The 14,914-nt window shown below is 45.2% G+C and overlaps 2 protein-coding genes across 4 annotated transcripts; both read right to left on the bottom strand.

The window, feature by feature from the left end:
* Window positions 1-316: 316 nt before the first annotated feature.
* LOC113663322 (endonuclease domain-containing 1 protein-like) lies at window positions 317-3,314 on the bottom strand. Of its 3 annotated transcripts, XM_047813406.1 has the most exons (5): window positions 3,161-3,314; window positions 2,639-3,045; window positions 2,058-2,065; window positions 1,597-1,903; window positions 317-1,309 (listed from the first exon to the last, which is right to left on the bottom strand). In XM_047813406.1, the coding sequence occupies exons 4-5, from the start codon at window positions 1,900-1,902 to the stop codon at window positions 710-712; spliced, it is 906 nt and encodes a 301-aa protein (XP_047669362.1). In that variant the 5' UTR covers window position 1,903; window positions 2,058-2,065; window positions 2,639-3,045; window positions 3,161-3,314; the 3' UTR covers window positions 317-709. The 3 variants fall into 3 exon arrangements, with proteins under 3 accessions (XP_047669362.1, XP_047669363.1, XP_047669361.1); XM_047813407.1 differs by lacking the exon at window positions 2,058-2,065; XM_047813405.1 differs by having other exon boundaries at window positions 1,597-2,065; window positions 3,161-3,313.
* A 7,942-nt stretch (window positions 3,315-11,256) lies between these two features.
* On the bottom strand, window positions 11,257-13,940 carry LOC125141261 (endonuclease domain-containing 1 protein-like). Its single transcript, XM_047814126.1, has 4 exons — window positions 13,921-13,940; window positions 13,356-13,470; window positions 12,478-12,696; window positions 11,257-12,162 (listed from the first exon to the last, which is right to left on the bottom strand). Exons 1-4 carry the CDS (start codon window positions 13,938-13,940, stop codon window positions 11,668-11,670), a joined length of 849 nt encoding a protein of 282 aa, XP_047670082.1. The 3' UTR covers window positions 11,257-11,667.
* Window positions 13,941-14,914: the final 974 nt, after the last annotated feature.

The following is a 14,914-nucleotide window of genomic DNA, read 5'->3' as shown; positions in this document are numbered from 1 at the left end:
TATTATTATTATTATTATTGTTGTTGTTGTTGTTGTTGTTGTTGATGTTCTTGTTGTTAATATTGATAGTAGTAGTAGTAGTAGAACAGCTGTTACCTATATTTAGGTAATGTTTTTTTAAAATCCCCCGCCACACACACACACACACACACACACACACACACACACACACACACACACACACACACACACACACACACACACACACACACACACACACAGCTCTCTCTGTTCACAATAGTGAAATGTCGCCACCTGCTGGACATTCAAACACTACTAATAATAAATCCTGTGTACAGAAAGTGTCACTGTTCAGTCAGGTGAAATGAAGATTTATTAAAGATCTGCAGGAGATTTAACAGACAGAAATGTACCAATGATACAGAAATACAACAAACAGCTTGGTATCAGTCTGTTTCCTTCTAATTCTACAACACAACTCATTTAAAAATAGTCAAAACAACTACAAAGATGAAACATAAAATGTGTCTTTCTTTAACACAGAAAAAGTGTTAATGTATGAAAATGTTGTTGGATAAGAGGAATAAAACACTTGAGGACGTTCTGTTACAGGAATATAATCAGTTTCTGCAGGTGAAGTAAAGCACACCAAAGATTCTCTGATTCATTATAAACATTTGTTGAAGTAATTTGATGAAGCAGTTTTAGGTCAAACCAGAGAATCAGATGGAACGAGCTCGGACTGTACTCAAGTCAAACACAAATCACCAAATACTTTGAAATCCTGTTTATACAGACTGCTGAGGCGTCCGTTCAGGATATCAACACTCAAACGAGATATTACATAAGATTTGGGGTTCGGTTCGTTTTGCCGAACGAGGTAGGCTCTCGATATTGTTGTGACCTTATTAATGTAACAACAGAACGCAGTCCAGTAAAAAATGGGAATGTTAACGCCTTTATCAATTATCTTATCTTTATTATTATCTTTTCTCGTTATGGATATCCATTTATTCCCTGGAACTACTCCAGTCACTATAAAAGTCTTGTTTGCATAATTTTGTTTGCACACTCTCTGTATCTCTTTCCTCATCGGTGTCTCTACTTCTGTTGCCCATTCTCCATTGCTGTGTTGTGTTTGTGGTGCTATATTGGTAAATGTGAAGGTGGAGTCTGCCTGATTCCGATCAGCAGCATATTGATTTGGAAACACATGACCTCTAGTATAATACATTTTAGTATATTTGCCACTCTCTATATAGTCTCTGTTCACAGCCTGGTGAAAAAACCCATCCATCTCATCATCAGAGATCTTCCTCATTTCTGGACCATTGCTTATGTTTTCCAGCTGTTATGAAGAAAGACAAAGGAGGTGTCAGTCAGTGAAAACTCATAAGTACGTTATTTACTGGAGTCGCAGTCAAAGAGGGTTTGTGAAAAAATGTTTTCAGTGATGTTTAACTCATGAACTGAACACTGCATTATGAAGCAGGAAATGAGATGAAAAAATGAATTGACTCAGTGACTGATTCTTACAACTGAGTGACTCATTCAAAACAACTAAATCGTTTGCAAAAAAATATATGTAATGATTTGCTAGAGTTTTTCTTTAGAACAGTCAAACACTTCACTTACCTGTGGTTCATTTTTCCACACTTCGTTCCGATCTGTCTGTTTTTCCCCTGAGAACGTGTAGGCTGAGTAGACGGGGATCCTATTCTTCATGTCATACAGCGTAGCAAATGTGTATGTGTTGTTCAGGCACTGACAAATCTGCTTATACTGATAGCCTTTGAAAACAGTCGGGGTGATGATTTGTTTACCATTTGGGCTTCGGATGAAGAACTTGGAACAAGAAGACTTTTGAAAATCCTTCACAACCTCCATCAGGGTCAGTGAGGAGAAAGTGGAGAGCAGGAGCACCAGAGCGAGAAGCTTCATCCTGACACACGGTGGAGGAGTGTGTGATGAGGAAGAGTGTGAGACGAGGAATGTGATGAGTGAAATAAGGAGTGTGTGATGAGGAAGAGGGTGAGATGAGTGTGTGATGGAGAATGTGTGAGGCTTGAACCAGATGATGGAGAGCAGAAATCTACCTGAAGTCCTAAAGATGAACAGAAGAACCACAACACAAATGTTTGATTTATCTACTGCAGTCACTATCAGCACTTGAAGTAATAAAATATAGAGTAATATTGATGAGTAAAGTGAAGTAATGTAATATAGAGTAATATTGATGAGTAAAGAGAAGTAATGTAATATAGAGTAATATTGATGAGTAAAGTGAAGTAATGTAATATAGAGTAATATTGATGAGTAAAGCGAATATTGTGATTATCATGAACGCAGACCGTTGAGCTACAAGCTGCTGCTTCGTCCTGCAGTAAAGTCAGTTTCATATTCAGACAGTCGGGTGTTTGTGGTGTTTTCTGGTCCTGTTCTAAGTTAGGAAACTCTTCAGTCTGCTAGTTGAAGTAAAACTTGGTTTCGAATCTGGACCTTTGTTAATGTTATTTAAACAAGACAATCAGATAGAATTAAAATAATTGATATAATTGAAATCCAGGATTTTCCTGAGAGCACTACTCGTCTCACTAAGACAGTGACTTACGTATCAGCGAGTAACATATCAAACTCTAATCAAACTCAAACTGATAACAGAATAAGATTTTCTCACCACAAGCTGCTGGAACTTGATGTTGGAGTTCAGTAGAAGATGTGAGATGATCACAGGAGGAGATCTTTGTACAGAGATCTTTATCTGTAGAAGAACCGACTGGCCTCTCGCTCTCCTGTTCCAGAAACTCACCTTTTTATAACACTGCTGTCACGTACACTGGTCACATGTTACAGAGGGGTTGAAGATGAAACTAACACCTTACACACATCAGCACTGCCCAGTCTCTCAGTGAACAAGGTGAATGCTTTTACACCACATGATACAGCAGCAAAGATATCAGCAGCAGATGGTGGACGACCCCCATGCAAAATCTTCACCCTCTGGAAAATTGGTCATGAAACCATCAGACCCTCACAGTAACTGCTTCTTCCCAATGCCATCAGCCTCAGTATCCAGAGTTTGTACTGACACCAACATACACAACACAGCTGGTTATGCTGGAGCTGCTAAAAGGTTTCACAGACATTCAACAAGGTTAATTATAATTATAAACTAAGGAAGTGTATGATGTGAACCTACATTCAGTTGTCGTTGTCCTTCAGCGGATACCTTTTTGTGGTCACTACTGCAGATCATCTCATCCACAGATATGCTTTTGTACAGGTTTTACACAGAACACCCTTCATGACAGAAACCTCCCATTTTCTCCAGGTCAGTGACTGTGTTAGTTCTCTACCTGGAAATTGAACACAGGTCACAGTGGTTAGAGCGCGAGTCCCTGCCACCATTGGACCACCATGGGACATGTAGTGGGTCATTCAGTAACTGGTGAAAAACTGTAAACAACATACTGGTATAAGAGGAATAGAAAACCTGTGGATGTGCTGTTCTGAGAAATAATCACTTTCCTGGTGTTTAGAATAATTCCACTTCACTTCACGTGCAACACACCGTCCTGTTGTGGATTAGAGCCTACAGAAACATCAACGTGTATTAATTGTTGTACAAATGTTCTTCAAGCTTTAACTTTTTCTATCACCAGCTCATTTCACACCTCCAAACCTCAATAAACATCATGCAGCAGTTTAAAGGTTTCACAAAGCTACAGGTGTGATTTTCCACTGGTGTGAATTCCCACTGGTCTGTGGTCTTAACACACACCATACTGAGAAACAACCCATTTGACTAAACAGAATTGAAAAAAAAGTTAAACAGTTAAACAGCTCAGTGTGTTTCTAAACACTCATATATCTTATTTCACAAGATTTGTTGTTCGGTTCGTTTGGCAGAGGAATGTAAGCTTCTGATGTTTCGATCAGATTGAACAACAGAATGCAGTCCAGGAAAAACTGGGAATGTTAAAACTCTAGACAAAACTCTAAGCTTAATTATTTTACTTTCTCCTTATGGCTATATAATTATTTCCTGCCACTACTCAGGTTACTTTAATAGACAGGTTTGAATGATTTGGCTTGCATTTATTGTTTATCACTCCCTTAATCTGTGTGTCTACTCATGCTTCCCATTCTTCATTGCTGTGTTTTGTTTGTGGTGCTTGTGCAGCACCTTGGGAGGGCCCGGTTCATCTCAACTTTGGACCTAACTAAAGGATAATGGCAAGTGTTCTCCCAACGGCCTACATAGGGCCCTTACTGTCTTACAGTGCCTCATTGATATATAGTACTCCATGCCCATTGACACATTGTTGCAAGTGTACCTGTGCTACTACAGTGGGCCGGGGCTGATAAAACATCCCCTTCATAGTGCACACAGAGGCTGAAAAAACAGTGGATGTGAACCCCATTGGATGTGTTTTATGACACATAATCACTTTCATGGTGGTTAGAGTAGTTTCACTTCACTTCATGTGCCTCACACCGCGCTGTTGTGGATTATTTTCCTGTAATAGCACAAAGTGTTAGTTCACTGAGACTCAAAGCTTCTCTTATCTACACCTAAAGCAGCAGAATAATCACAATAAACCTGGAATAATCTATTGCTGAAGGTCACTGTTTATTAATTGTTGTACAAATGTTCTTCAAGCTCTAATGTCTTCCAGCACCAGCTCACTTCACACCTCCAAACTGCAATAAACATCATGCAGCAGTTTATAAGTTTCACAAAGCCACTGGTGTGAATTTCCACTGCTCTGTGGGTTTAACACACACCATACTGAGAAAACATTTCACTAAACAGAATATAATAATATTAAACAGTTAAACAGCTCAGTGTGTTTCTAAAAAAAGCTGAAATCTCAGCAGATCGACGATGTGACATGAGGAGATAAAATCCTCCATGTTCACAGTAAACAGTGAAGTTTTATTAAAAATCAAGATTTAAATTGTTTTATTTATCAAATGCACAGTTTTTCATTATAGCAGATGACAAGTTCACCATCTTGTGCTCCAGTGACTGAACATCTGGCCCTTAGCCTGTAATGAACCCTAGTGTGATTCCCTCTGTGTTTCTTTCTTCGTGTGGTCATTGTTCCCTTTCGGAACTCGAGCTGTGTCGAAACGCTATGGGAACACCCTCTGCGTGACCGCGCTCTGAACCATGTGTGTAATCTGACCAATAGTCGTTTGGACGTGACGTCATCGGCGGGTGACGTCGCATAAACAGCAAGCTACAAATGGCTGCGAGATGGACAAGACACTAGCTTCTGCTCGTTCAGGTAAGCGCTGTTTTCCTGATACCGTGTTTCTGACCGAGTGATGGCTGGCAGACAGAACTTCCGTAAGTGTGCTTTTCCGTGTCCCCGTTTCATTACCGGGAAGGATTCGCATGATCGATGTGTTGTTTGCTTGCGAGTGGAGCATGCACAATCGGCTCTCGAGGGAGTCGATTGCTTGCACTGTAGTCGCATGGCTATGCGCACACTTCGCTCCCGGAGAACGCTCTTCTCGAAGAGCGCTCTCCCTCGCGGCTCCGGTCCCGCTCTTGCCGAGGCAAAGCGGCGCCGGCGCTCGTGGGGCTCGCAGGTTGATTTAGCAGTGAGATTGTAGGCGGATGAGTCCTCTCCAGCCTCGTCTGCTGAATCGAGCTCCGGCTCTCGAGGAGAAGCAGGCCCGATGGCTGCCTCTTCTCCCGGCGCGAGCAGCGTGGCATTACATGTCTCTCCCTCCGAGGAAGGATAGCTGATGGATGCTAGCGAGCCCGTGGGCTCCTCACAGCCTGTGCTGTATGAGGAGCTCCTCGAGGTCGTGACACGAGCCGTAGCCAAGCTGGATTTAGATTGGCCAGTGGAGCAGCAGAAGCAACGCTCACCCAGTAAGCTGGATGAGCGTTTCCTGCGCCCTGTGTCACTTCCTCAGGGGGGCTCCGATAGAGCTGCCAGCACAACTGCCAGATCCCAGAGCCTGCAATTTTTTCCCAGTCTACATGCCGAGGTGTCCAGATCCTGGAAAACCCCGTACTCTACGCGCACTTCTCCTAGTCACTTCTCGCTTTACAGGAATGTGGTTGGGGCTAAGGCGTGCGGCTACGGGGCGATGCCAGTTGTGGAAGAGATGCTGGCTAGCTAACTCTCCCCTAGCATAGCATCATTGCTAAAGGCCCCGGTGTTCCCTACTAAGGGTCTACATGCTACGTTGGCCTTAGTGGGGAAGGCTTACACGGCAGCAGGTCAAGCCACGGGCTGTCTGCACACCATGGGTGTGTTGCATGCATACCAGGCTGACCTGCTTCGAGATTTGGGTGAGGAACTTAGCTCCAGGACCGCTGATATTGAGGAGTTGCGTCGGACCGCTGACTTGACTCTTCGGGCCATGAAACACACGGCGCGGGCCGTTGGTCGGTCCATGGCGGCCCTGGTGGCCACTGAAAGGCATCTGTGGCTCACCTTGTCTGACCTCCCGGACAAGGATTGAGCTGTGCTGTTGGACGCACCAATGGCTTCTCCTGGACTGTTTGGCGACATTGTGACGACGGTTGTAAACAAATTCCAGGAGTCAGCTGAAAAGCAGTCAGCTGCGTTTCAGCAGTACCTCCCTCGGCGATCTCGTGGGGCTGTTCGGCGGCAGCCCCAGCCTGGTCCTTTCGGGCACCGTGAGGCCCAGAAACAGAGCATGGTCACCCGATCTCCGTGGGCGGGGCCTAAGGGCCCAAGGCAATGCTCTGGGCCCAAGAAGGAGCAGGATGACCTGAGGGTCACCCTCGCCTCTGACAAATGGGCAGTGGTGTGTAGACCCTGTCAGACTACGGTTGGGGGGATGGGGCACACCTCACGTTACGGTGCCCATCCCTCCCCTGCACCACGGGGCGCTAGGCCGTTGGCTCTGCCACAAGATGTGCTCCAGAGCACAGCCCCCTGCCAGTTGGTACCTCCCTCCACTTCCTCCCAAAGTCTCGGTACGGATGGGGGAGACCCGCCGCCTCTCAGGAGGTATCAACGCACACAGGATGTGCCTCAGGGTGTAGCTTCCCTCCAGCGGTTCGCTCCCCACCTTTCCACCCGAAGGTTCGTTGTGGAGGGGGAGGGTCCGCCGCCTCTTGCGAGGCGCCATCAGCTACAGGGCTCGGCCTCAGCTGCTCTGAGTGGGTCAGAGGCCAGCCCCGAGGGGCTGGTTCCCCTGAGGAACTTTCTGACAGCTTGGGAGGAGCTGCCAGGAGTCTCCCTGTGGGTCCTGCGGATCATAGAGGACGGCTCCTTGAACTGCTCTCTCAAGAGGCTCAGGTTCAGGATGCTCACCCTCGAGGAGGTCGTGACTCAGATCAGGACTGGGGACTGGTTTGTCACATTAAATCTGGAAGACACATACTTTCACGTTTCCATCCTTCCTGCACACAGGAGGTTCCTGAGGTTTGCTTTCGAGGACAAAGCTCACCAATATTGGTTCCTCCTGTTCGGCCTAACCTCGTTCAGGAGAGTGCGGAAAGGCCAGCCACTTACTGTGAAGCAGGTCCAGAGGCTGCTAGGGCTCATGGCAGCGGCATCCAGCATAATCCCGCTTGGCCTCCTGCACATGAGGCCCCTCCTGTGGTGGCTCTGGGGCAGGGGGTTTTCTCTCAGGGGGAAACCCATATCGTTCCATCAAGGTCTCGCGGCGTGCCCTTCGAGCCTTGGATGTTTGGAAAGGCCGAACGTTTCTGTCCCAAGGCCCCATGTTGGGGGCTCCATGTCGTCGCGTGACGCTAACGACGGACGCTTGCCTCACGGGGTGGGGTACGGTCATGAGTGGGCACTCCGTCCAGGGTCTGTGGAGCGGCCCACGTCTCTCGTGGCACAAAAATTGCCTAGAGATGATGGCGGTGTTTTTGGGGTTAAAACACTTCCTCCTGGAAATCGCCACGTATTGGTCCAAATGGACAATATTGCGGTGGTCTCCTACTGTACATCAACCACCAAGGGGCCCTCTGATCTTGCCCTTTGTACAAGCTAGCACGAGCGATCCTCTTGTGGTCTCGGGACAGACTCCTCTCTTTGAGGGCCATTTATATCCTCGGACGGTTGAATGTCAGAGCAGATGCCCTGTCGAGGCAGGGGCCGAGGCCTGGGGAATGGCGTCCACGTCATATGGCAGAGGTTCTTCAGAGCCCAGGTGGATCTGTTTGTGACCCGGGAGACCTCGCATTGTCCCTTTTGGTTCTCCCTCTCTCACCCAGCCCCGTTAGGATCTCCTCTCACAGGCGGGCAGAACTCTGGTGAACCCCGCCCAGAGCTGTGGAGGCTGTGGCTGTGGCCCCTGAGGGGGCACAGTTCATAGCGGCTGGTCTCACTACCTCGGTAGTAGAGACCCTTCTCCACTCCAGTGCTTCCTCCACGAGGAGGTCATACGCCGCACGATGGTGACTGTTTACGTCATGGTGTGAGCACCATGGCCTGGAACCAGTTAACTGCCCGATCGGCTCAGTTCTGGAGTTCTTACAGGAACAGTTTGCCACTGGGTTAACCCCCTTGACCCTGAAGGTTTACGTGTCCACAATCGTGGCATATAGCACCCCACCAGCGGGGCAGTCGCTGGGTAGGCACCCATTGGTGACACGTTTCCTCTGCGGCGGCCGGAGTCTGAGGCCCGGGATGTGACCCAGAGTGCCTGTCTGGGATCTGGCAGTTGTGCTGGCAGCTCTATCGGAGCCCCCCTTCGAGCCATTGACCGAAGTGGCCCTTAAGTTTCTGTCTATTAAGACCACCTTCCTTTTGGCGATTTCCTCCCTGAAGAGGATCGGGGATCTGCAGGCCTTGTCCGTGGCCCCTTCTCGCCTGGAGTTTGCCCCTGGCATGGTCAGAGTGTTTCTCTATCCGAAACCTGGGTACGTACCGAAGGTGCCTTCGGCCCCCTCATGACCTGTCGTGTTGCAGGCATTCTGCCATCCTCCGTTTACAGCCCCCGAACAGGAACGACAGAACCGACTGTTTCCAGTGCAAGCACTGGTCACTTACCTCCGCAGGACGAGTCCGTGGAGAAAGTTGGAGCAGCTGCTCGTCTGCTACGGCCCTAACAGGAAGGGTTTCCCGGCCGCTAAGCAGACGTTGAGCAGATGGGTAGTGGATGTGATTTTGTCGGCTCATGAGTCCTCTGGCCTCCCCACACCGCTTTTGGGTCCGAGCTCACTCCACCCGGAGTGTGGCAGCCTCTATGGCCTGGTCCGCTGGAGTGGCACTCCAAGACTCCAAATCTGTGACACTGCAGGTTGGTCCACCCCGCTGACCTTTGTCATGTTCTATGACCTTGACCTAAGAGCCACCCCGGGCTCCTCTGTCCTACGTGCTGTCTCTAAACAGGGTCTGGTCAGTGTGGCGTGATCGGACACTTGTTCCCATAGCGTTTCGACGCAGCTCGAGTCCCGAAAGGGAACGTCTCTAGGTTACGACCGTAACCCTAGTTCCCTGAGGAACGAGACGCTGCGTCTCCGTGCCACACTCCCTGCATCCCTGTGGCGCTTACCTTCTCTCATAGGAGCTAGTGTCTTGTCCATCTCGCAGCCATTTGTAGCTTCCTGTTTTTGCGACGTCACCCGCCGATGACGTCACGTCCAAACGCCTATTGGTTACACACATGGTTCAGAGCGTGGTCACGCAGAGGGCGTTCCCATAGCGTTTCGACGCAGCGTCTCGTTCCTCAGGGAACTAGGGTTACGGTCGTAACCTAGAGACGTTCTCCTCCATGTCACAGGATCTGATTTGTCACTTCGAGTCGATGGATAAAACATCACAAAACACATGGAAAGGTGAGTATAGTGTTTACTGGTGAAAAAAGTTTACACTGCTTTTGTAGGTCAGTGCAGATGTTGTGTGTGCAAAAGGAGAAATTAAAAATAAATAACAATAAATAAAAATAAATAACAAATAAATGGTAGTACACTCTAAATGGAGCGACCAGGACGGCATCTGAACACAGGGGACCTGTGACTTGGTAAGATCTGAAGGTCCTTCAAACTATAGAATAAATCTTAATCTTCTTATAGATGATTATTAAATTCACTTATTATTATTATTATTATTATTATTATTATTATTATTATTATTACCACCACACTGAACACTGGAGCTCCCAAAGGCTGCGTGCTCAGTCCACTGCTGTTCACTCTGCTGACTCACGACTGTGCAACAATGCACAGATCGAATCATATTATTAAGTTCGCCGATGACACAACTATGGTGGGTCTCATCAACAAGAACGACGAGTCAGCATACAGGGAGGAGGTGCAACAACTAACTGCCTGGTGTAGAGCCAACAACCTTTCTCTGAATGTGGACAAAACTAAAGAGATGGTTGTGGACTTCAGGAGAGCACTCTCTGCTGAACATCGACGGATCATCTGTAGAGATCGTCAAGAGCACCAAATTTCTTGGTGTTCATCTAGCGGAGAACCTCACCTGGTCACTCAACACCAGCTCCATCACCAAGAAAGCCCAGCAGCGTCTCTACTTCCAACGAAGGCTGAGAAATCCACATCTCCCTCCCCCCCATCCTGACCATGTTCTACAGAGGGACCACTGAGAGCATCCTGAGCAGCTGCATCACTGTCTGGTTTGGGAACCGTACCATCTCATATAGCAAAACACTGCAGCGGATAGAGAGGACAGCGGAGAAGATCATTGGTGTCTCTCTTCCCTCTTTCATGGACACTTACACCACACGCTGCATCCGCAAAGCCAACAGCATTGTCGATGACACCACACACCCCCCAGACACACTCTTCAACCCACACACCCCTCACACACACTCTTCACCCTCCTGCCGTCTGGAAAAAGGTACCGAAGCATTCGGGCCCTCACAACAGTTTCTTCCCACAAGCCGTAATATAATATACAGTAATCCAAAGGACCTGCTGCTAAGAAACTGTGTTCGTTCTAATGTTACTGCATGAAATATTGTTTGAACATTCAGTATATACATCGGTCGGTCGGCGCTGTTTCTGTTACTGTTTATTGTCTTTTGTGTATTGCATTTTTTGTACTTTTTGTATTGTCTTGTAACTTTATGTCTGCACTGTTTTTTGTCCTGCACTGTCTTTTGTCCTGCACTGTCTTGTTTGTCTTGTCCTGCACTGTTTTCACCAGGTTGCACAGTTGCACTTTACTGTATGTGGCTAAGACGACTTGACTTGACTTGATTATTATTATTATTATTATTAATATTATTATTACTACTACTACTACTTATGAAGCAAACACACACACACACACACACACACACACACACACACACACACACACACAACACTCGCTTTGTACACAGTAGTGAAATGTCGCCACCTGCTGGTTCACTATGACACTACTGCTGTGTACAGAAAGTGTCACTGTTCAGTCTGATTAAATGAAGCGACAAAATCCATTAGTTTCACAGCAAACAGTGAAATGTTATTAAAGATCTTCAGGAGAATTAACAGAGATAAATGTATGTATTTCATTTAACATAATATTTGCATATTGTTTATAAGAAGCTTTAATTGCCAGAGAATCAAACTAACCAGAGTTTTATTATTTTTAAAATTATTCTGCACAAAAGAGAAAAAGAAAAGGAAGCTCAACAAAGTGATATATTTTTATGATGCTTTGACATGTTTCTAACAGGAAAGTTGCTGATTCTAACACACACACGCACGACTGCATGCACGTACTCACACACACTGTATTCATGTTACGTTAAGTCTAATCCTGTAAACACACTGAAGGGTAAACAATGCAGTTTAGTGAGCTCAGTATTCAGGTCCTGAATGTTGGAGTCTTTATTAAAATGTTTAGTGATTTTAAAGTTCTCCTGCTCAGCGATGTAGGCCCTCGCTACGAGTTGTTCTTTGTTATTGGTGCAACAGTAAGCGCTCCAAAAATGACTGGGAATGTTAATTCCGGCTTGATATTCTTTTCCATCTCTTGTTATGGATATCCAGTTCCTCCCTGGGACGACTCCGGTCACAAAGTACACTTGACTTTGGTCAAGTTTGCAGCCCTGTTTTATCTCTTTATGTATCGGCTTCTCCACCTGTGTAGCCCATTTTTGGTTGCTGTCCTCTGTTTGTGGAGCTGCGTTAGATAAAGTGAAGGTGGAATCTGCTTGTTCCTGATCAGCAGCAAACTGATATGGAAACACGTGTCCTCTAGTAATTGCTGGAGGTGAATAATCAGAATCCACAGCCTGGTTAAATAAATTCAATCGGGGATACAATAATCTCTTTCAAGTTTTTATAATCTTCAATATTTTTCAGCTGTTATGTAGGATAAATGAAAGAGTAGTGAATTTAACACGAAGATGTTAATCAGCTCACTCAACACACTCTTCATGATAAATAAAAAACTATATAAAACAGTGAGACACATTTAACTATCGTATTAACTTGCTTCTCTCTGTGTCCACTGTGTTTTACTGCACTAACAGTGTCTAGTCTTTAGATCATTACTTAAATATTACACATGTTAATGATTCAGTAATGAAATAAACACACTGACTGACCTGAGGTTCAATTTTCCACTCATTGCTGCGGCTCTTCTGTTCTCTCCCTGAGAATGTGTAGGCCGAGTAAACAAGGATCCTCCTCACAGTGTCGTACACGGTGGCAAACCTGTATTTGTTTTTCCAGCGCTGGCGAATCGTCTTACACTGATCTCCAGGGAAGACTGTGGGGATGATGATGTCATTTTCTTTGTGGATGAAGAAGTCACTACATACACCCTTAAAAGAATTAACAACCTCCATCACGGTCAGTGAGGAGAAAGAGGAGAGCAGGAGCACCAGAGCGAGGAGCTTCATCCTGACACACGGTGGGGGAGTGTGTGGAGTGTGTGAGAAGTGTGTGAGGATGGTGTGATGTATGTATGAGGTGATGGAGAGAAGAAATCTACCAGAAGACCTAAAGTTGAACTGCATTTACTATCAGCACTTGAAGTAATGTAATATAGAGTAATATTGATGAGTAAAGTGAAGTAATGTAATATAGAGTAATATTGATGAGTAAAGTGAAGTAATGTAATATAGAGTAATATTGATGAGTAAAGTTAATATTGTGATCGTCATGAACGCAGACCGTTGAGCTACAAGCTGCTGCTTCGTCCTGCAGTAAAGTCAGTTTCATATTCAGACAGTCGGGTGTTTGTGGTGTTTTCTGGTCCTGTTCTAATTTAGGAAACTCTTCCGTCTGCTAGTTGAAGTAAAACTTGGTTTCAAATCTGTACCTTTGTTAATGTTATTTAAACAAGACAATCAGATAGAATTGAATTTTTCCCCCAAAATAAGAGAGAGAGAGAGCGAGAGATAGAGAGAGAGAGAGAGAGAGAGAGAGAGAGAGAGAGAGAGAGAGAGAGAGAGAGAGAGAGAGAGAGAGATTTTCTCACCACAAGCTGCTGGAACTTGATGTTGGAGTTCAGTAGAAGATGTGAGATGATCACAAGAGGAGATCTTTGTACAGCGATCTTTCTCTGTAGAAGAACCGGCTGGTCTCTCGCTCTCCTCTCTCAGATACTGACCTTTTTATAACAATGCTGTCACGTACACTGGTCACATGTTACAGTGGGGTTGAAGATGAAACTAACACCTTATAAACACATCAGCACGGCCCAGTCTCTCAGTGTACAAAGCTTTTACACCAAATGATGCAGCTGCAAAGATATCAGTAACTGGTTAAAAACTGTAAACAACGTTCTGGTATAAAAGGAATAGAACACCTGTGGATGTGCTGTTATGAGAAATAATCACTTTCTTGCTGGTTAGAATAATTTTTCCTGTAATAACACAATAAATGTTCATGGAGACTCAAAGCTTCTCTTATCTACACCTAAAGCAGCAGAAACATCAACCTGGAATTATCTATTGCTGAAGGTCACTGTGTATTAATTGTAATATAATTAATACAAATGTTCTTCAAGCTCTAATGTCTTCTAGCACCAGCTCACTTCTCACCTCCAAAACTCATTAAACATCATGCAGCAGTTTACAAGTTTCACAAAGCTACTGGTGTGAATTTCCACTGGTCTGAGGTTTTAACACACACCATACTGAAAAAACATTTCACTAAACATTCGTTCGTTTTCTACCACTTATCCGAACTTCTCGGGTCACGGGGAGCCTGTGCCTATCTCAGGCGTCATCGGGCATCGAGGCAGGATACACCCTGGACGGAGTGCCAACCCATCACAGTTCACTAAACAGAATATAATAATATTAAACAGTTAAAAAGCTCAGTGTGTTTCTAAAAAAGCTGAAACCTCAGCAGATGGATGGTGTGACATGAGGAGATAAAATCCTCCATGTTCACAGTAAACAGTGAAGTTTTATTAAAGATCAAGATTTAAATTGTTTTATTTATCACATGCACAGTTTTTCATTACAGCAGATGACAAGTTCATCGTGATCTGGCCCTTAAACTGTCATGAACCCCAGTGTGTTTCCTTCTGTGTTTCTTTCTTCATGTGGTCATTGTTCTCCTCCATGTCACAGAGGATCTGATTTGTCACTTTGAGTCGATGGATAAAACACACGGAAAGGTGAGTTTAGTGTTTACTGGTGTACAAAAGTTTACACTGCTGTTGTAGGTCAGTGCAGATGTTGTGTGTGCAAAAGGAGAAATTAAAAATAAATAAATAACAAATAAATGAGAGCACACTCTAAATGGAGTGACCAGGACGGCATCTGAACACAGGGGACCAACTTGGAAAGATATGAAGGTCCTTCAAACTTTAGAATAAATCTTAACCTTCTTATAGATGATTATTAAATGCAATTATTATTATTATTATTATTATAATTATTATTATTATTATTATTACTTATGAAGCACACACACACACACACACACACACACACACACACACACACACACACACACACACACACCCACACACACAAAATGGTCTCTCTGTACACAGTGAAATGTCGCCACCTGCTGGTTCACTAC

Source organism: Tachysurus fulvidraco, chromosome 5 (assembly GCF_022655615.1).
Source record: "Tachysurus fulvidraco isolate hzauxx_2018 chromosome 5, HZAU_PFXX_2.0, whole genome shotgun sequence".
Lineage (NCBI taxonomy): Eukaryota > Metazoa > Chordata > Actinopteri > Siluriformes > Bagridae > Tachysurus > Tachysurus fulvidraco.
The sequence above is the reverse complement of the archived record's forward strand: the minus strand, read 5'-3'. Positions and strand labels throughout refer to the sequence as shown.